Source organism: Aquila chrysaetos, chromosome 2, assembly GCF_900496995.4.
Source record: "Aquila chrysaetos chrysaetos chromosome 2, bAquChr1.4, whole genome shotgun sequence".
In the NCBI taxonomy this organism is placed as follows: Eukaryota; Metazoa; Chordata; class Aves; order Accipitriformes; family Accipitridae; genus Aquila; species Aquila chrysaetos.
Genome location: NC_044005.1, coordinates 31,313,859 through 31,341,311, shown reverse-complemented (window position 1 = coordinate 31,341,311; position 27,453 = coordinate 31,313,859). Strand labels below are relative to the sequence as shown.

At 41.8% G+C, this 27,453-nt stretch overlaps 2 protein-coding genes across 10 annotated transcripts in view; both read right to left on the bottom strand.

The window, feature by feature from the left end:
• Positions 1–6,448, bottom strand: part of HEATR5A (HEAT repeat containing 5A) — a 69,210-nt gene extending 62,762 nt beyond the window's left edge. For 5 of the 9 annotated variants that reach the window (XM_030034111.2, XM_030034155.2, XM_030034150.2 and 2 more), the window contains exon 1: positions 6,338–6,448. The gene's annotated coding sequence lies outside the window, so the exon portion shown is untranslated. Of the gene's footprint in view, positions 1–743; positions 762–2,663; positions 2,811–5,394; positions 5,587–6,337 lie in introns of those variants that run through there. The other 4 variants (XM_030034171.2, XM_030034121.2, XM_030034131.2 and 1 more) reach the window with 4 other exon arrangements.
• Positions 6,449–17,076: 10,628 nt separating this feature from the next.
• Positions 17,077–25,768, bottom strand: DTD2 (D-aminoacyl-tRNA deacylase 2). Its single transcript, XM_030034194.1, has 3 exons — positions 25,635–25,768; positions 19,467–19,536; positions 17,077–17,427 (listed from the first exon to the last, which is right to left on the bottom strand). Exons 1-3 carry the CDS (start codon positions 25,743–25,745, stop codon positions 17,102–17,104), a joined length of 507 nt encoding a protein of 168 aa, XP_029890054.1. The 5' UTR covers positions 25,746–25,768; the 3' UTR covers positions 17,077–17,101.
• Between the last annotated feature and the right edge of the window lie 1,685 nt (positions 25,769–27,453).

The following is a 27,453-nucleotide window of genomic DNA, read 5'->3' as shown; positions in this document are numbered from 1 at the left end:
GAGCATGATACTCAGATGAGGATCTAGTATACAATCTAGATGAGGATCTAGGTCCTTTACATCTACTATGTAGTGAAGAAAATAAAGTGCTGTTTAACTTATCTTAGTAATAGTTATTTATATTTTTCTAATTTCACAAGTATTAAAATAATTCTGCATTAAATCTGATATGAAGTATAAAGATAATAAACCTGTGGATTCAATTTTGTACTAAAGCCTAGTCTAGCAGGGAAGTAAAAAGGACATTATTATTCTAAGAAATGATCACTGTTACTCATTGCCCGTAATAAGTAATAGTAAAACGTGAGTAATGAGTAGTAGTAATGAGTAAGGTTTAAAAATGACAAGTATTAATTACCGGTGTTTTCATAACAGCTGCTATTGGGCTGACTACACAGTCAATGCCATAACCATCACACTGCTGAAAAACGGAGCTGAAGCACGTTCATTAGCTTCAAGTTGTCCTTCACTGCATCACAGTGGTATTTAAACTGACTTCAAAGTCACGTTTTTTTTCCTCAGAAAGCAAGATTTATTATAACCTATCTAACAAGCGAACCAATACATTTAAGAGAAAGCCTTCCAGCCTGACACATTTAGTTCTAGTCATTAACAGTTCAGATCAATGTTACTCCTGCAGCACTGTTTTAAAAGTTTAATGGGATGATAGTTACCCATGCATCTGAGCTGACTGCATGGCAAGACAATCGATGCTCAAGCCTATGTTAAGCCCTTGCACATACCTGTTTAGAGTGTCTCCCAAACATAAACAAAACTCCTGCCCAGCTCCCTCCGGCTTACTTCCGACAAAAGAAACGGAGTATGGTACTCTTTTGCCAGCTGGGCTGAAAAACCACCTTCAAGCACCAGCCAAATTCAGCTACTAATGAATGACACATAGACCAAAATCCAATAGTTACAATGTATCATTTATGCTAGTAGGCAAACATAAGGAGGCACAGAAGTCTAGAGAAGGCAAAAAGTGCAGTCTCAAACTCCCATCAACTCCAAACCGGAGACCTGATTGCCCAGGGAATGAAGGATTGAGCTATCTACAGCTGTAAGCTAGCTAGAATTTAGGTTATTTCTACGTGTGCTATAATTTAAATAAACTATAATGATAGAATCTTAATGATTTGATAAGAAATAAAAAGGAACTAAAATTCCAGCTCAGATGAGCTTGGAGTTTAGACACTGGAAATATACTGAAGTGGGAATATTCAACAGCTAGAGAAATGTATTTATTATTACTTGAAAGACAGTGCAGCCTTTGTTTACTTACTGACTTGTACAAACTATTACCAACTAACACACAGAAGCAAAGTCTGCCGCAAAATCTTCAGTAAGAGAAGGCAAAGCTAAATAAAAGTGTCAGTGTAAGTACGTCAGTACTCCAGTATCCTTTGTGTGGCAGGATCGTCAGCATTCAGCCAACTTGTGCCTTTTCTCTATATACAGAAGCCTTAAATTTTTCACATAAAGCAATGGCAGGTAACTGCTGGTCCTGACATAACATTGACCCCTCTGTACACATTTTATGTTCAGCAGCGCTAATCACTCTTGGCTTCTCATTCAGCTGAAAAAAAGCTGAGAATTTCACGTGCCCTTGCACTGCTTGCTTGTATGTAGTTTCAAAGGTAACATACAAGCAAATTTAGGGCATTTCAGCACCGAGACACCAAGAGATGGGGGGGGGGGGGGGGAAGGGAGAAAAAGAGAAATTAAACTACCCTGAAGACTGTTTCTTTACCAGAAGCATTGGTATATTGAATTGGTTAAACCCCTGATGAGGAGGACTATGAAGAGGTTATGAAAACAGAGCCCAGTCTTTCAATGCAGACACACACATGCTTGTATTTACCAGTGATCTGTCTCATCAGTTTGGACCCAATTACTCCTTGGCATCAGATAGACTTGATTGCTTTTTATCCAAAATTAATATATTGCCATAAGAATGCCAGGTATTTTGCATTGTTATGTTATATTGGTCAGCAGTGGGGAAATTTGAAGCCAAGCATGGAGAAGATGGGACTAACAGTGATGCTTGACAGCAGTTTGCAAGAACAGGCCACAAGAGAAAGTCATCACAAGACCACAACCCAGAGCACATGCAAAAAGAATACCAGGCCACAGAGGAGAAGGTCCAAAATTTTAAGACTTTTAAATCAAGCAGAACTGTAACTCTTAATATCAGATTTTAAGTGCATTAGCACGTGAAAAACACACCAGATAGTAAATCTCGCAGTTGAGTACTCATATGTTTTATTGCATATTCTGTGTTATGAAGGGATTCAGTTCCACTCACAAATCAAGCTATCTTCCTTTTTAAATAAAAATATGTACACACTTGCATCAAATGCTTATCCCAAGCAGCAAAAAGCTATGAAGAATCTGTTTGACTAAGAGCAACAATAAATAACAGATTATTACACAACCATCCATTTCCTTCAATTACTGCTGAAGATTTCAGACTAGGACAACTTTCACTTATGTCATATTTTTGTATGCAATTATCCAGCTTAAAAATAATGATTCTGAAATCATAGGTGTTGAAACAGGACCCCTTTCTTTCAGGCTCCCCACTTAACAGTGCTCTGGATGAAGCAATTTGCCCCAGGAAAATTATGTATCTATTCTATCTTTGAAAATTTGGTAGCATTTACCAGGTACTTGTTAAAGATGTAATCCAAGTGCATCTTCATATATTGCACCTTCCGCGTAGGTCTTGACGTCTTCACTTCACGCTGTGCTAAAGAACAAATATCACGCAGCCCAAACAGAATTCTTGTCAGTTTCTCAGCTACTTTCATCTGTGTTGCAAAACAAAAGGGCTGTATTTTGATGTTTTGTGAACAATGATGCTCATACAAAGTACTTGTTTACCCCCACAGGAACAGTCCCAAACAACTGGTTTTCCTAGCAAAAAGCTTATAAAATGTTATTCATTTCCAAGTTTCAGAAGAATCACCCTGTATCTGAAAATGCAACCAAGTTTAAAGGCAACAAAGATCTAAGTAAAATCTATCAGAATCCTTGTTCTGGGCATGCTGGTTTTAAAAATATTCACACAAAGAATGTGACCACCCACAACCCTCATACATAACAGTGACATTGATAAGAACTACAACACAATATACATTTGCTGAAGTGTGAAAGAAATAACAAGACAATGTCTTTTAGGAATGCTGAATGATTTCTGTGAAGTTTTGAGGACAAAACTTGACATAACTAGAGAAAAAATACCATGAAAAAAAGGGCCTGGAAATGCAGTAGCTGTTTTAGCAATGCAAAGCACTGAAGACATTAAAAACTCGGATTTTGAAAGACATTCATTCATTGTGTTAAAAGGTACGTATACTTGGCTTTCATGTTTCTTATCAGCACTTTATCTCCACATAAGAAGAACTAGTCCAGGAAAGCAAGAAACAGCTACATTCAGTTATTGAGAAATATAAACCAGCCGTTTCCTGAGCTCCACAGCAGGCACTACTGGCAGACTGTCCCCCCTAACACCCACAACCCTTGAATATTAGTTAAGTTCATTTCTGAAAGTTTCAGTCAAAAGATAAACTTGGCTCCATTACAGGAACCTCAGAACATTATTTTATTTACATGCAACCTGGCAAATGGCATATAAATAATTAACCAATGCTTCTAATAGTTAGAAAAACAGTATCATATCTGGAAGTATGATTCTGACAAAGTGAGTGTAAAAGATTTTTTTTTTCCCAAAAAATTTGACTAACTAAACTTCAAAAAGCAATAGCTAGCTTCAGTCTGAATAAAAGTGAATAGATTGCTTTGGTTTTACATCTTTGCAGGTTTGAAAGCTGGTGTGATAGCAAGGCAAGTGCATAAAAATCACAGAAGTACAGACATCCACCTAAATCCTAACAATAATTTCAATATATGTCTGAACACAGCTTTATTCCGGGCAATGTTGCAGACAATATTGTTTATCGAAAATAAACAAAATATATCAAATTGAGTATACTGACAGGGTTTTTTTTGTCACAGTGGCAGGAGTTTCAGGAAATTCTTTGTTAAAATGTCAAATTGACTTGCAGTAGGTGATACATATCCATATGGATAATCCAAAGTTCAGGTTGATTTTAGCTACCAATTTTCCCTTAAGGTAAACGCTGAATCCAGTCTAGCTTAGCATTAGATTAAGCCACAGGAAATTTTTGCTGAACATATCCTAAAATCCTGGAAAAGTATACTTATTTTTCCTGAAAATCATGATAGCTATCATAATACTAGCTTAACTAGTACTATGACTAGACTTCAACTGCACTGAAACACACCAACACAGAAATTTAGCAGCAGCAGAAGCCCTCACAGGTGCAGACTCTGCATGAGACTTGTTTGGCAGATCAGAGACCACTATCCGGGCATAAACCACTGACACACCTCACTGCGATGGTTGATTCTCCAGATATTCTAAATGGCTGTTCCCCAAAGAAAACTCCAGAACAGCTCAGAAAATATAACTGCATATAGATTTCATGCTTTTTTGGTTTGCAATGTAGATGTAGACATATTTTATGTCTTTTTTAAGGTTCTCCTTAAAGCCAGTAAAAACTGCAATGGTAAAACCTTAATACAACAAACATCCCACAATCTGAAAATGTTTTTTGTAAGAAGGTGTTTCTAACCTCCTACCTCATTAGGATCTTCTGAATTTTAAAACAGAAGATCACCCTGCATTGATTAACTAAGTTTTTGACATGTTGGGATACAACGTCACGAACTAATCGGTAACTCAGATATTTTACTGACAATAAAATCAATCCTCTGTTCAAGAATCAAGCACAAGTTTTCAGTATATCGCTAGACTTAGTGTAACATTAAACTGGTTTCCTCCCCCCCCCCCCTCCTTTTCATTGTGTCAAACCATCAGGAAAAGGAAAAGAAACCCAAACTCCATTCAGCACAAAACCAAAAGTAATCTATCTTCTGGGTCTCAATTGTTATTTCATACACAAGCTGAGAATATTACATATCATGGAGCAAAACACCAAAACATACAATACAGCTTGACTATTTCTGAAGACGGGGAAAACATTGCTGGCATGTGAGACTAAAATAAAAGTTTAGTACCATTCATGGCCACAACTATAAACATTTAATCTTACTAAATCAAAGTAACTTAAAGAAACGTTACAAATAATGAATCCAACTTCCAAAAATACCAAATTTCATTTATGGAAGCACAAAGCTGAACTCAACTTTATCTACCTTCCTCCTCTCTTATCTCCCTTCCACCCTTATCTCACTAAACTTTACTCTTATTTTAACTAAACTTACAACGCCTATTACTCTCTCCCTCATTCCAAAACGTCAACACTAATGCAACTTAACAGGTTTTACATCCCTGTGCAAAGATTTTACCAGTTACACGGTGTAGACTTGCCCGTTGTCCTAGCTGGACAGCCAGAAATTCAAACTGCAGAAGCCTACAGTAACATTTCTGCACACCAGAATGTCCAGTACTGCTACCCTTCGCTCCAAATATTCTTAGTTACCGAGATTTATAAGGAAGTATAAAAACAGACCCTAAGACCACGCAACCTCGCTGCAAGTGAACGCCAGATCCGTCCCTGCAGTCTTAAGGTCTGTACCGACCCGCACCAGGCAAACACCCCCCCTCGCCCACCGCGCACCCCATTCCTGCTTACCCCAAAGCCAGGGGCACGGTCGCTCTCCCGCCCCTCCCCGCGACACCCCGGCGGCGCGGTGGGACCACGCTCGGACGGCACCGCGCCCGTGGCCGGCTTGCCTCGCCCCCCCCGCCCCCGACGAGAAGACCTTTCTCCGTTCCCCTCACAGGGGCGAGACCTGCCCCGCAGCGACGGGACGGGACGGGCTGAGGGGGCCCGGCAGCCGCCCGGCCGCCGACTTTAGAGCCGGCTTGTCTGCCTCACCCGCCCAGACGGCTCCGGGGGTGATCGAGCACTTTTCAGGCGCAGGCCTCGGGCAGCCCCAGCCCCTCAGCGAGCTCCCCGGCTCCCCTCGGCCCCTCTGCCCGCCTTCACACAACTCCTCACCCCGCGCCGAGCCCGGGCATCCCCTCCTGCCCGGCGGGGGGGCTGGCACCCCCGCCGGTTTAGGGTCATTCCTGCCCGCCCCCCTCAGGCGGCCCTGTGCCCCCCCCCCGGGCCTTCGCGCCCCCGCCCAGGCGGCCGCCGGGGCTCCCCGCGCCCCTTTCCTCATCCCCTCGGGTGCCCGCTCCCCGCCCGCCCCGGCGGCTGGGGGAGCAGCACCGGCGCCCTCCGCCCCGCCCCTCCCCTCCCGTCCCGTCCCGTCCCGTCCGGTCCGGTCCGGTCCGCGGTACCTGGCCGGCACGGCTCGGCTCGGCTCGGCTCGGCCCGCCGCAAGGCTCCCGCGCCGCTCTGCGGGGCGGCGGCGCTCGCCTGCCTCCCTCCGTCCGTCCGTCCGTCCGTCGGCCCGCCCGCCCTCCTCCGGCGCGGGGGGGGGGGCGGCGGGGGCCTAGCGCCCGGGCCGCCGCCGCTGCCGCCCGCCGGCGGGGGAGGGCGGGGAGGGAGGAGGGCGCCGCCGTTGCTCAGGGCTGTGCAATCGGGCCCGGAGCCATCGAGCGCCACCGCGGGCCTCGGCGCTCCGGAGGGCGGGAGCGGCTCGGGGGAGCGCGGAGTCCCGGGGCGGCGGCGGGCGGCAGCCGCAAGGCCGCGGCAAGGTGTCGGGGTGCCGGAGGGGAGGGAGTCACCGCCCCGGGGGTGGCTCCGTGGCTCTGCAGCCACCGGGGCGCCGTGGCGGCGAACGAGCTCCGCGCTGCTCCCGCTGCGTGAGGGGGGACAGGCGGGAGCCAGCGCTCTCCCGCCGGAAACAACAACAGGAAACCCCTCTTGGTGATTTTTGTTTGTTTGAAGGTAGCTATATTTTTTTCAAGGTAGCTCAGTTGGCACTGTTGAGGGTTGTACCTGGTTCTGACCAGAGTCTGTCATGACTCCTGGTTTTCACTCTACCCCACAGGCACCCATCTGTCCCTTCTGGAGAGGGCCCCTGGCACGACACCCTTCCCATAACAGAAACCTCCCATTTATATTCTTAACCGTTTGCCAAACTCAACATTTGCAAGAGCTGTCACTCTTGGGTTTCACCAGGGTAAGCTTTCAACCCAGGTGGAGGTGGGATCCCAAGTCAGGGAGTCATTCTGTGTCTGACTGACAAGGTCAGACAGGGGCTCCTCCAGGATTTTCACCTGGGTTTTTTTTCCCTACCGCATAGGTGCTCCAACTGAAAGAGGTTGCTGCGTCATAGGGAATGACTTGGAAATTTTCACAGGCAAATTCAATGGTGATGAGAAAATTACTATTTCGGGGATTTTCTCTTCTGAATTCTGCCATCAGAGTTTAAGTTCTGTCTTAATAAAGGGAAAATATATGTCTCCCAACCATCTTTTAGTTTAAAAATAAACAGACAATAATGTTACTGTAGCTTTGTAGCTGATGCCCAGCCATGTCCAGATTGGTTTTGCATCCTACCAACTACCTAACAGAGCAAACTGGAAGACAGACATTGGTTTCCGCTGGGAACAAGTTAGTTTGGTGGAATTGACATGTTCTGTTTTAATTCTGCTACCTTAGCTGCTGCTACAAAATTGATGAAGAAATAATGCCTTCTGGAATTAAAGACTGGTTTTGACTAGACAACAAATCTTAGAGATGATCTTTTGTCTTCTTATTCCCACAGGGTGACACTGGTTAAGCACATGAGTGGAAAACTAAGATTCCTCTCCGCAAACTGGGTTCTCTCGGGCCATCTTCTTTGAAGTGGTGCAAACCATCCTGGGGAGGGAAAAATGCCTGGGATGCATAAGCGTAGGAGCTGAAATCGTGTCTAGCCCTTACATAAGCTTGTAAATTCATCTTCAAATAGGTTCAATATGTAAAGTTTACATACAGTGTGATCCTCTGTGAACATCTGTATTCAGTCATGTAGATGGTGCCACTGAGGAATATTTCAAAAAGTGCACGCAGAACTGCCTGATTACATTTTGCTATGGATGCCAAGAGAACCAGGCTGCATTACCGTATATGGGCACTGGTTTCATTTTTACTAAATCGCTTGTGATAAAGAAACATGAGCATTGATGCAATGACCTTTTACAAAAAAATTCTGCCAATGGATGTAGTAATGAAGAATACATAAATGCCTCATACCTGAAGCAGGAAACTATTTCCATAGTGTATTTCACAGAAATCAACTCTACAAACTCCTACTGGTGTGAAGGTGTTAACCCCTGGTATCGAAAACAACATACGCCCCCCCGGAAAGAGTTATTTGCTCAGTTAACCTCATCTTGATCAGAAGATGAGTTGCTGCTGCTCAACATAAAGTGGTCTGCCATTCAACTTGTGAGAAAGGTCAAGTGAACAATTTATATTCAAAGACTGTTGGTGCTGTGACGTTTTCCATAATGAACTCCAGAAAAACAAAGGCTGCTCTGTCTGATAGTCCTGTGGTAACAGAAAGACCTGGTAATACTTCTGAAGGATTGATCATGTTTAGCTCAGAAACAAATACACAAAACCAAATCTAGAATAATTTTTAGAAGATTATTGTTGTTATTATCATTATTATGCCTATTATTTACTCTGTTGTGGTAACGGGCAGAGACCCACTCAAGATTAATATCTCATAATGCTGAATGTTACCTGAGCACAGGGCACACTAAAACATCAGTCGTTAAGAAGTAGTCTTGCTCAGTTTTTCCCAAGAACGATCTCACCCAGCCCCCAGTATACATGATATCAGCTCTAAGTAATGCTGGGTTAATGCTAAACTGATATGAATCAGCTGGAATAACAAGCGATACTGATGCAGGATGCTCCTTCCATCTCCAGGTACATGGGCTTTAGGGTTGCTTTGCTCCAGTGGTGCTTGCATGAGGGTAAGAATCTGTGTTTATTGGATTTATAGCTAACCTTGATTCTTTAATATGATTTTTTCCCTAAATTGGTCAACAGAGTGTTAACCATGCACTGATTCAAATTAGTGTCTACTTCAGCAGTTATGCATGCCATTTTAATCTTTCCCCCTTTCAATCTGAAATAAAAAATATTGTCATGCAAGTTTATAGTATTCTGTTCTAAACCAGACAAAAATAGGACAATTAAATGTATTCACCATGTATTAATTCAATTTCCCCTTTCCCCATTAGTTCTGACTGAGCTTCAATAGCAAATTACTTAATAAAATAAGCAACTGGCAAATAATTGCAATGCACAAACTTACTGATTAGTCTTCTCATTAGTTAGTCTATTTTGGTAAAGTGGGTTGACTGATTTAGAGCATGAATCAGTTCTGCCATACAAATTCCAGTCATAGTAGAACATCTATACAGTCACATATGCCTCTGAGCTAAATATTTTCTTTCTTACAGCTTTATAATCCTCAGTGACTCTAGAGGAAGAGAAAAGAATGTACTCCTTTGAATTCAGTGGGACTGTCTATGCATGAGTAAGAATCACAGGATTAGGGGCCTGATTTAAAGCAAATGAAACATCACCAAATTGTCACATAGCAAACAAAACTGAATTCCATTCTATTTTAAAATCAGTAAGAAGGAATGTTCTTAGATTAATTATAAGATTAAATATGTAGTTTTACTTTCTTTTTGCAATTATGTTATACAGTCAATATACCCGTTTAAGTACAGAGTCAGACCATTAAAGTCTGAAGCAATTTACATTTGGCTTTAATCTGAGTAATGTTATTCATCTGTCTATAAACATTATAACATGCTCATTTCTAGAACTGCTCCAGCCCTTGGCATCCATGGCTGTCCATCAGTGCTCCCTGGGTTGAGACAGTAACTATGTAAGTGTTTCTAATCCCAAAAGTGAAACATTCACGTCCCTGGAGTAGCTGCCTTCTGGAGCTATGTAGAATCCAATACAGTTTGGTCTGTCCTAGCTTTTGCAATGCCTTAGTTATGAATCCTTCTTTTTTACATGTTGAATATAAAAAATAATATATGATTTTATTTCATGCTTAAATACTGCTAGACTTCTTTTTATTCCCAACACAGTTGCTTTCTGTATTATCACAAAATACAAGGCCTGAATTCCTGCCAAACTATTACACAGTCCTGCTGTTATTTTTAATCCTAAAATGTAAAGAAAAGTATTATGCAGGGCTAGATGTTAGAAAGAGCTACCCAAATGGAAGTGCAAAATAAGAAAGGGAAATGAGTCCTATCAAAATCACGACACATACATCTCAAACAGTTCAACTTGTGAATAAACGATCAATCTTCAGTGGTAAACATGAATAATATATTTTTTTAAATTTTAAAATTAAATACCCGAAGAATCCTGGATAAAGTATTCTGACAAGAATTACCTGCACATTAATGAGATCTAGAGATGGATTGCCAACTGAATATTAAGGCCTCCCGAGAACCTTTTGCTTTCACTGTTAATCCAAAACCTTTGTTGCAATCTCTGTCCTAACGGGGCACACCTAAATAGCCTTAAGCTCCTTACTTGCACATTTTTAATACCTACTGATGTAATAGGCATATATTGTGGCACTTACACAGGCAAATACAATTAAAGTGAATAGAAAGCAATCTTAAATTCAGAGTAACAAGAAACATAAATATATATAGACTAGAACAGTGTGACAGGAATACCATTTATTTGCTTTTCCATGTTGTCTGGGTCATTCCTATTTTAGAAACGATATGGCGTGTTATTTGTAGTGATACCCTGCCTTCCATTGAGGTACCCAAAGTGCTCTGTGGACATTAGCTCAAGTCACATTTGTGAGGCAGAGGCTGAAGTAGGAGGTAGTGAAAGGCAAACTCCTGTAGCTCCAATAAAGGTGAAGAGAGGTGAGAGCGTACTGCCTTCCAACTTAAAAAGAGGAACAGAAGTGATTTTTTGCCTTTAGTGAAAGACCAAAAAAACAGTGGTTTTAAACCTCTTTTCCCCCTGTTTTCACTCTCTCTTTGTCTCACAGATGGAAAAAGTGGAGCAGAAAATTGCTTTGCCCAAAGCCACACACTGGCAGTAATTGTACTAGCAGACAGCATTGGTTTAAATAGAAAATGTGCAATACATTCATACTGTTGAGGCCATGCTAATTGCTGTTTCTTTCTCTTGTCCACATATACCATTTACTTTTCAACTGTAGTTACACAGCATTTCTGGTAGCAGAACCTTGTCGGGATTCCCAAATTTTTAGTTGCTTTCAAAGGAACTTCAAGAAAATAAGAAGGAATAGGAGATACCAAATTCACTAAAGTCTTAAGAGAGAGTCTCAAATTTTCGGTGCTGTTTTCCCAAGAAAGAGATTAAGGAGGCAGCTCTGATTTCTGTTCTCGACCAGCAATTGTGACCCTGATTTCTAAAATAAAGCAGCCGGTGGATCTCACAGAGTTCAGCCTCACTGTGCTGTGCAAGACACTAAACATAGCGATAGTCATTGTTCTGCTCAATGTACAGTCTTAAGTAGAGACGCACTGAAAAAAAACTAAATACCCATTCATTAGCTGAGAACTGACATCTAAAGAAGTTAAAAAATTAAGCCAGTCACTTAGGGGTTTGGTGGTGTGGTGGGTTGACCCTGGCTGGATGCCAGGTGCCCACCAAAGCCATTCTATCACTCCCCCTCCTCAGCTGGACAGGGGAAAGAAAATATAACAAAGGGCTTGTGGGTCGAGAAAAGGACAGGAGAGATCACTCACCAGTTACTGTCACGGGCAAATCAAACTCAGCTTGGGGAAAATTAACTCAATTTGTTACAAATCAACCAGAGTAGGGTAATGAGAAATAAAACCAAATCTCAGACCACCTTCCCTCCACCCCTCCCTTCTTCCCAGGCACAGCTTCACTCCCAGATTCTCTACCAACCCCCTGCCAGTGGCGCAGGGGGATGGGGAATGGGAGTTGTGGTCAGTTCATCACACGTTATTTTCTGCTGCTTCATCATCCTCAGGGGCAGGACTCATCACACTCTTCCCCTGCTCCAGTGTGGGGTCCCTCCCATGAGAGACAGTCCTCCACAAACTTCTCCAACATGAGTTCTTCCCATGGGCTGCAGTTCTTCACAAACTGCTCCAGCATGGGTCCCTTCCACGGTGTGCAGTCCTTCAGGCACAGACTGCTCCAGTGTGGGTCCCCCACGGGGTCACAAGTCCTGCCAGAAAACCTGCTCCATGGGCTCCTCTCTCCATGGGTCCACAGGTCCTGCCAGGAGTCTGCTCCAGTGTGGGCTTCCCACGGGGTCACAGCCTCCTTCGGGCACCCACCTGCTCCGGCGTGGGGTCCTCCCTGGGCTGCAGGTGGATATCTGCTCCACCGTGGACCTCCATGGGCTGCAGGGGGACAGCCTGCCTCACCATGGTCTTCCCCACGGGCTGCAGGGGAATCTCTGCTCCGGTGCCTGGAGCACCTCCTCCCCCTCCGTCTTCACTGACCTTGGGGTCTGCAGGGTTGTTTCTCTCACACGTTCTCACTCCTTTCTCCAGCTGCCATTTCTGTGCCCCCTGCAACTTTTTTCCTTCTTAAAAATGTTATCACAGAGGCAGTACCACCATTGCTGATGGGCTCAGCCTTGGCCAGCGGTGGGTCCATCTTAGAGCCGGCTGGTACTGGCTCTGTCGGACATGGGGGAAGCTTCCAGCAGCTTCTTACAGAAGCCACCCCTGTAGCCCCCCCCCCCCTACCAAAACCTTGCCATGCAAAACCAATACAGGTGGCAGTCCTCAGGTAATTCCTGTGGATTTCTGGGGACCACTCTAGTCCTCTGTGGCACACTGCCACTCCAGCTTCAAAAGAGAAACATAATGCGTTTGAAGGAGACCATATAGCAAAGTAGAGACTATTCAAGACTAAAAGCAGAAAATACTAGAAGTTTAAAAGAGTCATATGTCCTTATCCAAAGAAGCTGGTTTTATACTAGAGGTGAGACTGAGGTTCACCAGGTCATACTTTTAAATCCAAGTACATGCCTCAGACTGATGGAACCGACTTTGTTCTCAAGGAGGGGCTAAGGAGCAGTGGTTGCATTGAGTCACAGTGAAGAAAGAAACTTTGGTGCAGCTTTTGTGGTAAACGAGATCAGACATCACAGCTGCATTAAAGGACATGGTGAAAAACACCACAAAGGCTGGCTGATATCCAGCAGCCCATCAAGTGGGTGTCATTTCAACATGGGGAAGCAACTGTCTGCAGGAGCTGTTATGTGCAAAATCTTGTCATGGTCAAAAAGAAATCCACCCTATATGTAAAGTCATAGTCATACAAAATTTATTATTAGTATAACTGCAACCTTAGCAGTCTAACTGAAGAATTATTTCTAGTCCAGATCTAATTATTGCAGAAAAAGAAAGGAAATAAAAATAAAGAAATTGTATAGAAAGTCTCTAATAATAACACTACAGTTAAAATTGTTAGGCATGCACTGTCTAGTACCTACCCCTTCTCCTGGTGTCACGCTTACCCTTTCACCTCCCTGTGGCTTCCATCTGGTGGAGGGAGCACAGTGGATCATCAGCATCCAGAGTCCTGTGCCTGCAGGAGTATGATGTTAGTGTTTATGGTTTCTTCTTCTTTCTCTCCTTTTTCCTCTTCTGGAAATAGCTCTCACCTGGGGCTATTTTTACATGTTTTCTAATAAAGTTTTACACCTTGCTTTTTCCTCACTAGACTGCAACTAGGTATTTTGTATTTTATTTATCTTAGATGCTTGTTCTTTCTTCTCTTTTTTACCCCTAAGTCTAGTTTTGTCCAGCTCCGGGTCTGCATTCTTTAACTGACCATTGGCAAGTTTTTTATAGGCTTGGGACTCCAGTGTCAGCCTGTGCCCCATCTCTTACCATCCTATGCCTCTACTCTCTACACTGCAGCTGGTGTCTCCACTTCTCCAGGTTGCTGCTGTTCTAACAGGCCTTTATTTCTGTACACTCTAACATTATGTTAGCCATAAATATATCATTCTACACAGAATAACTACTTATTATTAATATCTGTATAAAAACTGTGGTTACACCATACAGAGCAAAAGTAAAACAAATTAGCCATAGTCTCCTGTCATTAGAAAAAAATGTCATTACAGCTAAATCAAGTAAAACCAAAGCTCCAGGAAGATCAGGAAAAGTTCAGACAAAGCACACGTGATAAGCCTCCATCCTGAGGTCTTGTAAACTCAGAACAAAGCCTGTGGTCTCTTACTAGCAATAGCAATACAGTTGCAGCATTGTTACTAGTATTACTGGGCTATATGTTGTTTATTACCTTCCAGTTCTGGATTAATATTTGCATGTTGCATACTGCATGTAGCAGCAGAGGTAACTATTTCCACAAAGGGCACGGGAAGGAAGCAGGAATACTGCTGACTAGAAAACAAGCTATTGCACCTGAACTCATTAATTTTATGAGCACAGTTCATAGTCCACGCACGCTCAGCTTAGACACATTGTGTGTGTACGCTGCGAACAAGGTTGCAAAACCCCAATATAACAATTACTGTGTGACAGCTGAATTGGAGGCCACACTAGAATATCATAATGATGCCTCCTGATTTTATAGTTTATTTCAAGAAAGTGGGGAATATATCTTCCAATAGATATTCTCTAAGTATAGAACTGGATAATTATTTGAGCTTTTGTCTAGTCATAGAATAGAAAGTATTTAAAGCAGTGTCAGGTCATTTGTTTAAAACATATATTCATGGCAGAAAGGAATGAGCCTATGGCTTTGAAAACATAATTTTAATCAATTTTTTCATCAGTATGGTCCATCATGTTATTCAGAAATGGCTTCTTTCTGTAAATGGATTGTGAATCAATAGTAGATATAAATAAAGCAGTACAAAGGGCACAGCATTCAACAAGCTGCCCATCATTAGAGCAGAAGACGGCAGAAATCAGTATTCTGAGATGGATACACAAATCAGAAACGGGCAGATAATACACAAAGATGCCACCTTTTTACGGAAACTCCAGAGTTCTGTCTTGTCCCAAGAACCACTGAAATATACATAAGTTTGTATGTGTTTTATATGAGAGATCAGTACGAGATGGAGTTTGGTCTGAAGTCTGTTTTTCACTAAACATTTTCAAGCTCATCCCTCTTAGAACTTGCAGAGTTCTTGAAATACAGAGAATGAATTGCCAGGCTGCCAAAGATCTTTCTGGAGCCAAGCAAAAAAATAAAAGTGAAAACTGCAGACTGTGCATTATACCTCAAAGATCAATTCTTGAGATATACTGAATACCCACAATTCCTGTAAGGTCAGTGAAAAGTGGTATTACTCAGCACTTTTTAGGATTTGGCCTCCAATGGAAAGAGCAATAAAAAAAGTTTTTTCAAGCACACAGATCATAATTAATTTGTATTAGTTATTCACATCAGGACAACCTTATTTAAATGTCGCTAGTAAGAACTTAGAACATGACTCATACTGTGTCTATCATAACTGTTAATTATTAATGAATAAAAATGTCATTTGGGACCTAGCTAATATTTCCAGGCCATTTGTGTGAATAGTTGTTTTCAGCTGTGAGAGTGCCAGTTGCCAGGAATTCAACATCCTTAGGTATTTCATAATTATTAACCAAATATTATGTTAATCTGAAAAATCTCATTACTCCCATCAAAACTGTGAGCTTTGTATCCATTCAAAAAATGTGATTCTCATGGCATAGTTTGAGCCTGCAGATTACACATGCAGTTATGTTTTTTAAAAAGTAAAGATAAGGACAGAATATTTGTAACTACTGACCTACAATTTAAGATTGCACAAGCTGGCATGCTTGCTAACCACGAGGTTTTGCATCTTTTCCAGAAGAATTTATTATTTAAATAGGAACTCTGGATAATTACTGCAAACCATATAATTGTCTAATTACACTTTGAACCCTTCTAAATTACTGACTTCATGATGCTGCAGTAAAAGAGAAACTTGACTCACAGGATGAATGCACTTGTATCAGTTTTGAATTTGCCCCATTTTAATGTAGCTGTTCTGTTCTTGCTGCCTTACAAGACAGAATTTCCTATTATATCTTCTTAACACCAGCTGTTAATAATGTTTATGACAGTAGTGAATAGGGGGTCAGCTGGGAATGGGGCCCCAAATGTGCCAACACGGTATATAAAAGAAATATAAGCTAGTCTTTGCCTGGCAGATTCAATAGACAAAAAGCTGGAAGGAAGCAATAGGGGCAGAGGGAACAATGAGATGGCAGCATACATCATACCATTTTTATTTTTGTTTTCATTTGAATATTTCAGTCCTTTTCCTGAGGCTCTGTTATGAAAGAATTGAGTAGACAACAAGACCAAGGTAACAAGGACAAAGACCAAGCTATAGCAAGCAGCCTATCAAAACACATCAGAGGAGATTTCCGAGTGCAAACTTCAAGAAAGCAATTCAATGGTACTGCCTTGATTTCAGTTTCTAGATGAGCCTCCCTCACTTTTTCTTCCCTGTATAGCCTGTGTTCAGTCCTAGTACTACCTTAAGTGTCCCAGCCCTACACACTGTGGATGAGAGGGACAGACTTTCTTATTTAGTGCCTACTCTTTAAGAGGCTAAAAATTCAGTGAATTTGTGCTTTCAATATATTTGTTAGCTAGAATGCATTGCTGTTTTATAGATAGAAAACAGAAAGACAAAAATTGTCCGACTCAGAAAATCTAGGGATAAATAAGTAAATCTACAGCATTCTTTTTTTTAATCTATAAACTTCACTTCCTCAAGTGTACTTTACAATGGCTAATAAAGGTAATACTTCTGTTGTTATTTTGTAGTAACAAACATATGCATTACAACATTTTTGTTAATAAAGGCTTCCAAATTATCCACCTTCATTGGATCAATATTAAAAATTATTTTGAGCACTCTTCAGATGAACATGCACATAAAACACATACTCATTATCACAAAGCAGTCTCAGGCATCCTTCTATTTAATGGGATTGGCAACACCAATGCAGATGAGTGAAAGTCTTTCTTACACTGTATTTCCCAAACCATTTAAGTACATTAATGCTTAGAAATGAAGGAGAGAAAAAAAAAAAAGACAACAGTTGCAAGCCAGTACTGTATCCAGGATATTTATTTTTTCAAAATTCAATCAGATGAGTGTAAGGTCCATTTGTATCCAGTTTTAAAACCTGCCTGTTTCCATATGTGCCATGCTTGACGAGAACACCTGTTTCCATGCATTTGGAATTGGCAGCCAGTTCTTTTTCACACAAAGTCACAAACTGAGAATAAAGTTCAAGCCCTTTTTCTTTTTCAATGTTTGCATGGTACTGCATCTTTCTTCCCTTCGGTTTACCACCTAGGGTAGCTTGTGGTATGATTAGCACATCGCCTGGTAAATCAAGAACAGAAACGTACTCGCCGCTTTCATTCTCACTTAATTTAACATTCAACAGCATATTGACTGCAAATAAAAATAAAATAAGAGTTAGTGTAACTAAAGCAAATTAAACAGGACCTAATGTAACACCATAAACAAGATTCAACAAATATTGTGATGCGTGACAAACTATTCAAGTAAAAGAAACTGCTTATTAATGAAATGAAACACGGACAGTCAATAAATACTATTAACCAACTAAGATGTCTGAGTATTGTGAAGAATGTGAAGGATATTTATGTTAATATAATTTGTCTAAAGAGTTATTTTGGGGGGGGAAGTGGTTGGCTGTCTGAAATACTAAAGTTGACTCTAGTTGGACACCCCCAAAGGAGCCCAGGATGCAACTAGTGACCCTAACTTAATTGCCTCATACTCAAATAGGCAACATTTGCACAACACTACATATTGTAGGAGATAACACCATCTTCAGTGCACTTTGGAGAAGTTTCTGCCCTGACTGTCTTTTCATTCTGTTTGCAGTTGTTCGCAGCAGGACCCAGCACTGATCTGGGCTGAAGTCACAGCTCAGCAGCTTGGTCTGAAGTGGAGTGAGTGCCCTTCAGCACTCCACTTCAAGATGTGCAAGTGCCAGCTTGTCTTCTGAGAGAGGAAATGGGCAGGAAGGTCAGAGATGCAATTTGGCCCATAAGCCAGAATATATAAACTTGCAAATAAAATCAATGCATTTACTAACATATTTTCAAATGTTTCTATAACAAATCAAATAATTCCCCCAAAACTTCCTCCAACTCTGTAAAAGCTGTGAGGATACTAGTCATGCCTCCAAGCCTATAAAAGTTTAATGTTGTTCAAAGCAAAAAGAGCTGAGTTGTGATTCAGGAACCAAAACCACTCATTTAAACAGTTTCAAAATATATTTTTGAATGTCCTTAAGGAGGATGGTCGTAGATGAGTATCCTAGTAGAAAACAGAACTTTCTTTTTCTGGCCTGTTTCAGCTGCCACACAGCTGAAAAGGTCATTATTCTCAAGTAACACTCTCATGAAACTCTCACAAGCACAAAATCAATTTTCCTATCATAGCTTTAAATACAGCCAAAGATTTCAACTTAGTTTAGCATCAAAGAATGACTGTGCCCTCCAAGACCAAGAGAGAACCCCCCCAGGAGCTGCTCTCAGCAGTTTTGATAGCACCTGTGCTTGTGCACTGCCAGGTCTTTCTGTGGGTCCCAGCAAGCAGCCTGAAATAGACTATTGTTACATGACCTTTTCTGTGGCTGGCTGATATAGCCACAGAAAAGAAAAGGGGCACTTTTATCTGGAATATGTGGCAACACGGAATTTCTCAGGTGATCCAGTGCTACTCATGGAGGAAAGGAGGGAGAAGAAATGAAATAAAAGTAAGAAAGAAAACAAAAAAAACCCCAAACAAAAACCCTCAAGCCAAAACAACAGTGGGTGAAGACAGAAATCACTACCGTTTGACCTTATCCACAGCATCTTCTTGTCTTTGATGGAAATGTTAAAGTGTATGTGGACTAGAGGGAAAGAACTGCAGATATTGCTGTTATCACTTCTGAACCAGAAAACTGCACCTGAAATGCTAACAGTGTACGTAGGTAGTATCACTGAAATGAGATGGGAAGGATGCTGTTTAGTTATCCACCCAACTCCCTCTACTGGCTATAATTTTAAATATCCTGCACATACAGAGATCAGTGTTAAAATACTTCTCAAATCAAGCCATGAATTATTTGAAAACAGTTTCTCTAAATTCAGTTCTGTCCTGGACTGAACATGTTGCCTGATACATGTAATATGTCAAACGGCCAGTGCAGCGCTTTCTCTGTTTGCTAGAATGTTATAATCATGGGAATTGATTTTCTAACAGGCTGATCATGAACGGACGGACAGAGTATGGACAACTGTCAAAAGAAACAAGACCGACCAAGCTGTTCTTTCAGCCAGGTGATTGATTTGGAATGATGCTGTCTGATGGCTTTTTGACTTCTTCTTGTAGAAACGGTTGCTGCCTTCTCTGCCTCTACTGCTTTGCTTCTTTTTCAAACAATACGAGAATTTATAAGGACAGTATCATACCAATTTTTGGAACAAGATCCTCATCAGCACCTTTGAAGAAGCATATGTAGATAACAAGCCCTCTCTGGATCTACGGAAGATTACAGAAAACCATGTCAATGTTTCTCATTGTTCACCATGCATACTTGTCATTAAAACTGGTACAAAAAATGACAAAACTACACAACCAAAAAGCTTCCGAGAGTAGTTTTAGTTATTTAGTATAGCTTCAGACATCGAGTTTACACACCACACTGTGGAATCTTATGAGATATATACTGATTACCTGCACAATGCTTCTACATACAATTAAGCCAATTTATTAGCTCCATGTGAAGCCAAATTTAGTTGGAATGTACAATGTACAGTATTAACATAGACAAGGTGATAAGATGAATTAGTGTACTTAAATCCAGCATAGGAAATTATTTAAGCTATTTCCTATCAAACATACAGATAAAATAATTTTCAGTGTAAATTATGAGTTTATTTCCAATTATGAAACATGACAAACACCACAGGACTTGTCAGTGAACTGGATTATATTTTGATGTTAAAAGTAATCAAGTACAGGATAATTCTGAAAAAACAGTCTGTTAATTAAAGATTTTAATATGATGACCAATTTAGATATAGTGACCAACAACTATGAAGTTGTTCAGAATGTTATAAAGTTGTTCAAAATATTATTTATCCATCTGGGTGAAATCTTTTCAGGGAAATGGGACCTTTCCCCTAATTTGTATAGCGTAAAGGATATGCCACTTCTTTAGCATTCAGAGAGACTACTTGTAAGAACTATCTATTTGAAGGAAGAATTAGGAGAGGAGACAGCACAAGGAAATTCTTGTGTAGCTTTTCTACTCCCTTGGTTAGTTCACAAGGAATGTGTGCGCAACAACCTGTGCTTTATTAAGACAAACTGATAGGCTCTGCAGCCAACAGCAATTATGTCTCATGCACAAGTATACCTGAATGGTTTAACTTCTTCAGAAAAAAACCAGAAAGGCATACAATGTCCACAGGCATACAGTATCTAAAAAAACCACTGCTTTGTCAAGAATAAGTATCTTTATATGTTTGTTAGAAGAAAAATAAATGTCAGCTTATGAAATACCACCTAAGAGATGCTAACTAGGTTGGGGCAGGAAGGAGTCATTAATATTGAGCTTGTCAAAGCAAAAAGGCTAAGAAATGTGAATAGTTTCTTAAAAAATACCTTTTTAAAATTTTTCTTCCCTTTTCTTTATTTTTCCTTTCCCCTTTTCTTTAAAAGATAAAGGTTTTTGATGGAGAAAACTTAGCTATACACATGAGATTTTATCCTTTTGTTATTGCAGAGATTAAACAAAATGCTCCAGGCAATGACTGAGAAGAGCTATGCCTCCTCAACTATTTTTGCAGTGACTAACTTCTGGAAAAAGAGAATGCTCTTTGTAGCCAAAATGTCACATGCTGAGAACTTTCAAAAGCTTTAAATGGCTCCTTTCAAAACTCATTTTGACCACTGCAGAATATTATAGAGGTTCCCAAATTACTGCCATATTTCATAAACACTGTAAGAAATATGATGGCCTGAACCTCAAATGACATTTCAAACCATTTGTTTGAATGAGGGACAGAAATGCAGACTGCCAAAAGTTAGATATACTTACATGTTTAGCTAAATATTTGTTCCAGAAACAGACCAGCGTCAGGATATTAATAGACACCAACAATGCACACATAGCTACTAATAAAAATGTTTGTGATAAAATAGGCCAAACGCATTTACATTGTATATATCTGACCACAGAAATAAGTGACTCCGTGATATAGCACACATCACAGAAAATCATTCTAATCCTGAGACTTCTGACAGAGTTTTTTGCACAGTCTCTCATATGAAAGCAACAATATTTCTGCAAGCAACTCATTTAAAAAGACAAAAAGGTAAATAAAGACATCTGCAAGTCCTAAGGCCAGACAGCTAAAGATTAAGTAAAAACATTCATTACTTTTCCAGCCTCTCTCATGATTTGATGCCTTTTTTTTAATATACTTTTTATTACAAGATGAAACATACATATCATATTGAGGGAAATTAGAGGGACAGGAGGTTAAATGAAAAAAAAATCAATTCAGAGACACGTTAAAGCTGCTAGAGGATGCTTCTATTTATATTGCATGTTTATGATCTTCTAGAACACTTTTCAACCATGTTATAGTTGAAAACCATTCAACTATGTTAAGTTGAACTTACAGTTTCAGCTATGACTGAAAACTGTGGTTGAACACTATTTTCAACACATGTGCAACCACATTTCAACTTCCAGTTATGTCTTACTTTTTTGTTCCTTAGTTTTCTTAATTGAATAGAAGATGTAAAATTGAATGCAATTTCAAGAGCTAACCTAATAATAATGCATGGCAGTCCTCTGATCTTGTATCAGTGTTCCAGGAGTCCTAGGACTTGTGCTTGTTGCCAGTGTAAGGAACGGGAATGTTTAAACCTTTGGACGAAAGCAAAAACTTTGCCATTGCTGAAGCTCTTGTGTAACCTATCAAAGTCTAGTTGACTGCTCTTCAGAGCTATATTTAATGCAGGAAAAATGAAGCAAAATAACACAAATAAGAAGGTCATAAATTCAACATGCTGACGTGCGAACAGCCACTGCAAGGAACTTACGTAGTGACAGGCAGGCGGTTGGGCAGGGAAACTGCGCTCTATGTGGATTTACTGTTATCAGTAAAATGCCTACATAAATAAACCAGCAAAGCAAGTTACTTTGCAACACTGGCATTTATTATACAACTGTCCCAAGTAATCATCAGACCAGGCAACCTGCATTATGAAGGGCTGAAGTACCCAGCCCCTCAGGCCATACAGCCAGCCTTAGCAATGCTAGCTCCAAACACTGCTCTTTAGCTCTTTTGCAGGAAAAACAAATTCCTTCCTCATCCTCCTTACTAAATACATTCATCTGAATTTTGCAGGATTTCATTAGCAAAACCCACATATATTCTGCAAAATGTTATCTCAACTCTACCTTTTTTTTCTTTTTTTAGGAAAATTTAATGCAACTGATAATGAGAATGGAGGCAATTTGTAATCCTTAGGAAGCCAGCTTGTGCAACTAACTTATATAAATTATTTTTTGACATTTCTGTTTCAAGTTCAGGTTTGCTACCCCGTGAGAAGATTTCTTCATACTCCTTACATTCAGCTGCAGCAAAGAGAGATTGCATCATCTACCACAGGTCACGGAACAACTCTGTGCCTGGTACTTTGCACCTCTTTTTGCTATCTTAACCAGAAAACAAATCAAAGGAAAGAAGATAAGGGAAAGACAATTTTCACTGCATAAAGTGTAGGCTCTTATACTTTTTAGCTGAATATTCATTTTACGTTTCTTTTCTCCCATAGTTGTGAAATACACCAAATCTCACCTTCTTTTTCCCCTGCCTTTAAAAGGGGTATTCCTTTTTTTCCTCCTAAGTATTTTGCTGCATACATAAACCTTTTACGGATGCTATCTAACCAACATTTCTCCATAAACAAGACATCCCATCCCCAGTAATCCTCAACAGGCCAGAAAAAACACAATCATGAAAACACAACGAAGGCAGTGATTCATGTATAGATATAAAGTACACTCCTAACCTTTTTCCAGATAAAGAACATCTGCTCTGAAGTTCCTGAAGTACCTACAGGGGTCTCTTAAAGCTCAGAAGCTATTCAAAGCCACCTACATAATGTGCTATTTATAGTACACTAGAAATTTCTCAAGGTGAGGACCTACTTTTAAGTTGTTATAGATCATCAGGAACACACTGGTTTATGTAAATAATACTTTATGAGGTCTATATTTTTTATTTTTGCATTGACATGCATATATAGGGAGTAACAGTACCCTACCAGAAAACATCAGCAGCAGATTCCATCCAATGACCTCTAAAGTAGTCATACTAAAGAAACTACGAATTTCCCATAGTTTTTTGCTGCACAATGACTAGTTCTTGTTAAAACAGATTTCTCTTAAAAAGCCCCAGGTACCCAGGAAAGACTCTCAAGTACCCAAGACAAATATTAGTAAGGTTCATGTCTGAAAAATATCTGCTGCTGAGACCACCCAAATATCTTGCAGATTCCTTTAGTGCTATCTATTACTTTCCCAGTGACTTTGGTTAAGCCATTTAAAACTTCAAGTAAGAAATATAAACAGCATAACCTGCTTGTAACAGAGTTACGTCATGATATGCCTTTTTTCGGACAGTTTAAGAGACAGCCAGCAAAATGACATTTCTGCCTTTATTTACTACATCTCCAATTACTTCTGAGATTAGCAAGCTAGCAATAGGTTATTTCTCCTATACTTAATTTATGCTGTGCTGAGCAACTTTCACTATAATTAACCCTACACTGAGAGGCTAATAATGCCATACACACAGATGCACTTCAGCCGAACACAGTATCTGTGAGATGACATGTATTTCCTCTGAGTAAAACATTCTGGCTTCCCAGACCACGCTGCAGAATCTAGGTCTTAGGGATCCCCACCTGCCTCTTCCGAACAAGGAGAGAAATGTTTTAAGAACAATGCGAAAATCAAACAGTGGAAACACCTAGGGACAGACTTTCTTTTTTTAAATGCTCTTCAGATTTGCTGAATGAACTCATAAGCCCTTTAAGCATGCTAGAATTTTTACTTTTAAATACGCGAGTGACTATATTTAGCCCCTTCTGTTGTTGTAGTCTTTAAGGAGGACAAAAGACAAAACCAAAAAAACCACCCCAAGAGCTAAATAGTTGACACCTGCATAGATGAGTTATTTTAGGGTAGGTAACCCATAAACAGTGACAACTACAGCAGGACAGTACATCCAAAGGGCAGCCCTCATGTTTGGTAAATAGCCCTGGGCTGTATGCATAGCACATAGCCGAAAGAGTCTGCAGACCTACCTACCTCTCCTGACAGAAGACTATGCAAGGAAAAGGGGTAAATGATAGTATTTCCCTCAAGCTGTGTGGTGGTCTACATCCTAAATGTAACTTTTGGTTAGTGATCTGGAAAAAAAACCATCAGAACTACTGCTGCCATAGTCCCTCCCATTGCTCTACCTGGCCTTTCTTCTTCAAGTGTACACTATGACACAACTAACGAAGCACACAGCCAAGCCCATCAGCCAAGTTGGCAGCACCGCTGTGAAGGCCCATTTCAGAAAGGGAAGATTATGCCAAAGAGGGAACAACAAGGTTGAAGGGGAAGGGGGGTGTTTTGTGGTGGAGCAGCTGTGCTCCTGAGGGGACTGCAGCCTGTGGAGGACCCACAGGCCCTGTGCTGGAGCACAGGGCAAGAATGAGAAGGAGCGGCAGGGAGAAACTGCGGTGCGCTGACCCCAACCTCCTGTGTGGCTCCTGGCCTCGCTGAAGGGACTGACTGTAACCTTTGGAGACAACAAGGGGGTCAGGAGTGGGCTCTGGAGTGGAAACTAGGAATGGGGTAGGAGAGGTGTCTGGAGCAAAGCTTAGCCGGGAAAAGGAGGAAGGGTGTGCTCCTCACGTCTAAATATTTGGGTTTTATTTTTCAGTGGCCAAATCACTCATTAAATATTTATGTTAACTGGCAATAAGTTAACTTAAATTCCCCAAGCCAAGTCAGTTTTGTTCCTGACGGTAATGGTAAGTGATTTCCCTGACTTCGCTCTGACCCACGCGGGGTTTTTTCACTCCTTTCGCTCGCCTTTCCCCCTCCTGGCCGGGGTAGAGAAGCGGCTGGGTGGGCCCTCGGCTGCGAGCAGGGGCCAGCCCGCCGCCCGGGCTCGCCTCCGCGGCAGCCACCGCTCCGAAGAGCGAACCCGAGCGGAGGCAGGCTGCGGGTTCTGAGGCGAGCACAGACGGCAGTGCGAGCGGCGACCTCCTGAAGCTCCGCGGGCGCTGCTGCCGGGACTACCGATCCGCCCGCGCCCAGGGGAGGGACGGCGGTTTCCCTCCCGCTGCGGTCAGCGGGAGCAGCCCCTCTGGAGGCGGACGGACCGCGGCCTCGGCCAGCGCACCCCACCTCTCCCGCCGCCGCCCCCTGCGCGCAGCAGACGGAGCTTTTCCCTGCCGCCCGCCGCAGAGCGGCCCCGAGCCGCCGCCTCCCGCCCCGCCGAACGGGGACGGGACGGGACGATACCGAGAGGGGGGCGGCCCCCGGCAGACGTTACCTCCACCCACTCGGCCTCGCAGCCGCGCTCGGGCGGCTTCACCTGTAGCCGGGCGGACAGGCACTGCTGCAGCAAGGCCCGAGCCAGCGCCGGCCGCGCTGCCGCCGCCATCGCGGGCCCGGGGCGGCCTGAGGGCGGGGGCGGGCCCGCGCCGCGCCGGGGCCGGTCGCCGCCGTCGCCGCCGCCGGGTAACGCCTTTCCGGCCCCGCAGGCTGCTGGCATCGGTGCCCGAGGGGGCGAGGTGCCCCGTCGCCGGCAGCCCGGGGGTCACGGGCCGCCATGGCAGGCGGCTGGAAGAGTCGGCGGCCGGGGCCGGGGCCGGGGCCGGGGCGCCGCCGCCATCTGCGGGGGAATCGCGGGCAAGCCGGGCCTGTGACCGGCGCCCAGGGAGAGCCCAACGACGGGGTCTGCGGGACGGCGACGGCTTTGCTCTGCTACTGTTTAACAGCAGCCTGTGTGACACGCAAGCGCTAAAGAAAGCCCTTGCTAAAAATGTAAGAGAAAATCGGCAAATACTGTGTGCCTTTTGCAGAAGGTGAAACGGGGCTTGTCATCTGCCGGTGGCCTCTAAGGGGACGGGCAGCAAGGATGCAGCTTGGAACAGAATAAACAAAATGTTGCTACAGCTCAGCTTACCGATGCCCTTACAGCTAGCAGAAAGCGGGTTTTTGTTTTGTTTTGTTTTGAAGAGAAATGAAAAATTTGCTTGTCTTCTGGTGGGCAAATGTTACATGCTTGGGGTAAGAATAGCATGCTGTGTGGTTTCTGCATGAAAAAGAAAATCACTAATCTGAATATTCTTTGTCACTTGCTTCTTTAAAAACAAGTAATGTTTGTGTTTCAGGTGACTGAGATGAACCTATCAAGTTGGAGCATTTCTCTTCAATGATACTGCTTTGGAGCAGAGGAAACAGAAAATAATGCAGTGAAAAGGGATCTGGATAGCTGGGCATCAAAATCACGATCTAAAAAAAAAAAAAAAAGTGCATAGTTCCGAAATCAGATCCCATTGCTACTAGGAAAAGTCAAAGTATTGCAACTGCTTCTTTTATTATCTTTCAGGTTTTTCATCAAATATGATGAAAATCATATTCATCAAACAGCTCCGAAATCAGAAGAGTTGTGCCTTCCTCCTGTCTGTGAATTCTGACAGATACAAGTTTTGAATAGCATTGGCTTCAGCAAAGTCAGTATAGAGTGATGCAAAATTCAGTGTCACTCTCTGAATTCATTTTAAGACTGAAGATTTTAGTTTTGCAACCATTTTAAAAAAAAAAAAAGTAATGCATAGCATTGGTAAGAAGCCAAATTTTATTACCTGGCCTCAATCATAGAGTAAGATTATTGAAGATTACTATTGCACAGTAAGGGGCAACATCCACTCGTGAATAGCCAATGTTACACATAGGGATATATTCAGCTTCTGTCTGTTACTTTAAAATAACATTCTCTCTTGCGTGAGTGTTCAATGAGGTTGCTCTTCCCAAAGCAAACGTTTATGGAAGAAGAGGAAGTCACACGAGGTGGTTTGTGCATAAACTAGCTCATTTTTGCTAGCTGTAGGGTATTGTTAAGTATGAGCTGTTTTTATTTAAACTCAGCTAATTTTATTTAAAATACCTTCTGTTCATTTACTCTAAAGCTGTATCCCCAGACTCATTAAGAAATTTTAATGAGGTAGAAACCCATTTAAAACGAGGGGGTTTTCTATATATATTTGTGATATAAATTGATTGTTAAGGAAAATGGATTATACTACAGTCTGAGCAAATTATGTAAGCAGATTATAAAGGGATATTAATATACAAGGATATTGATT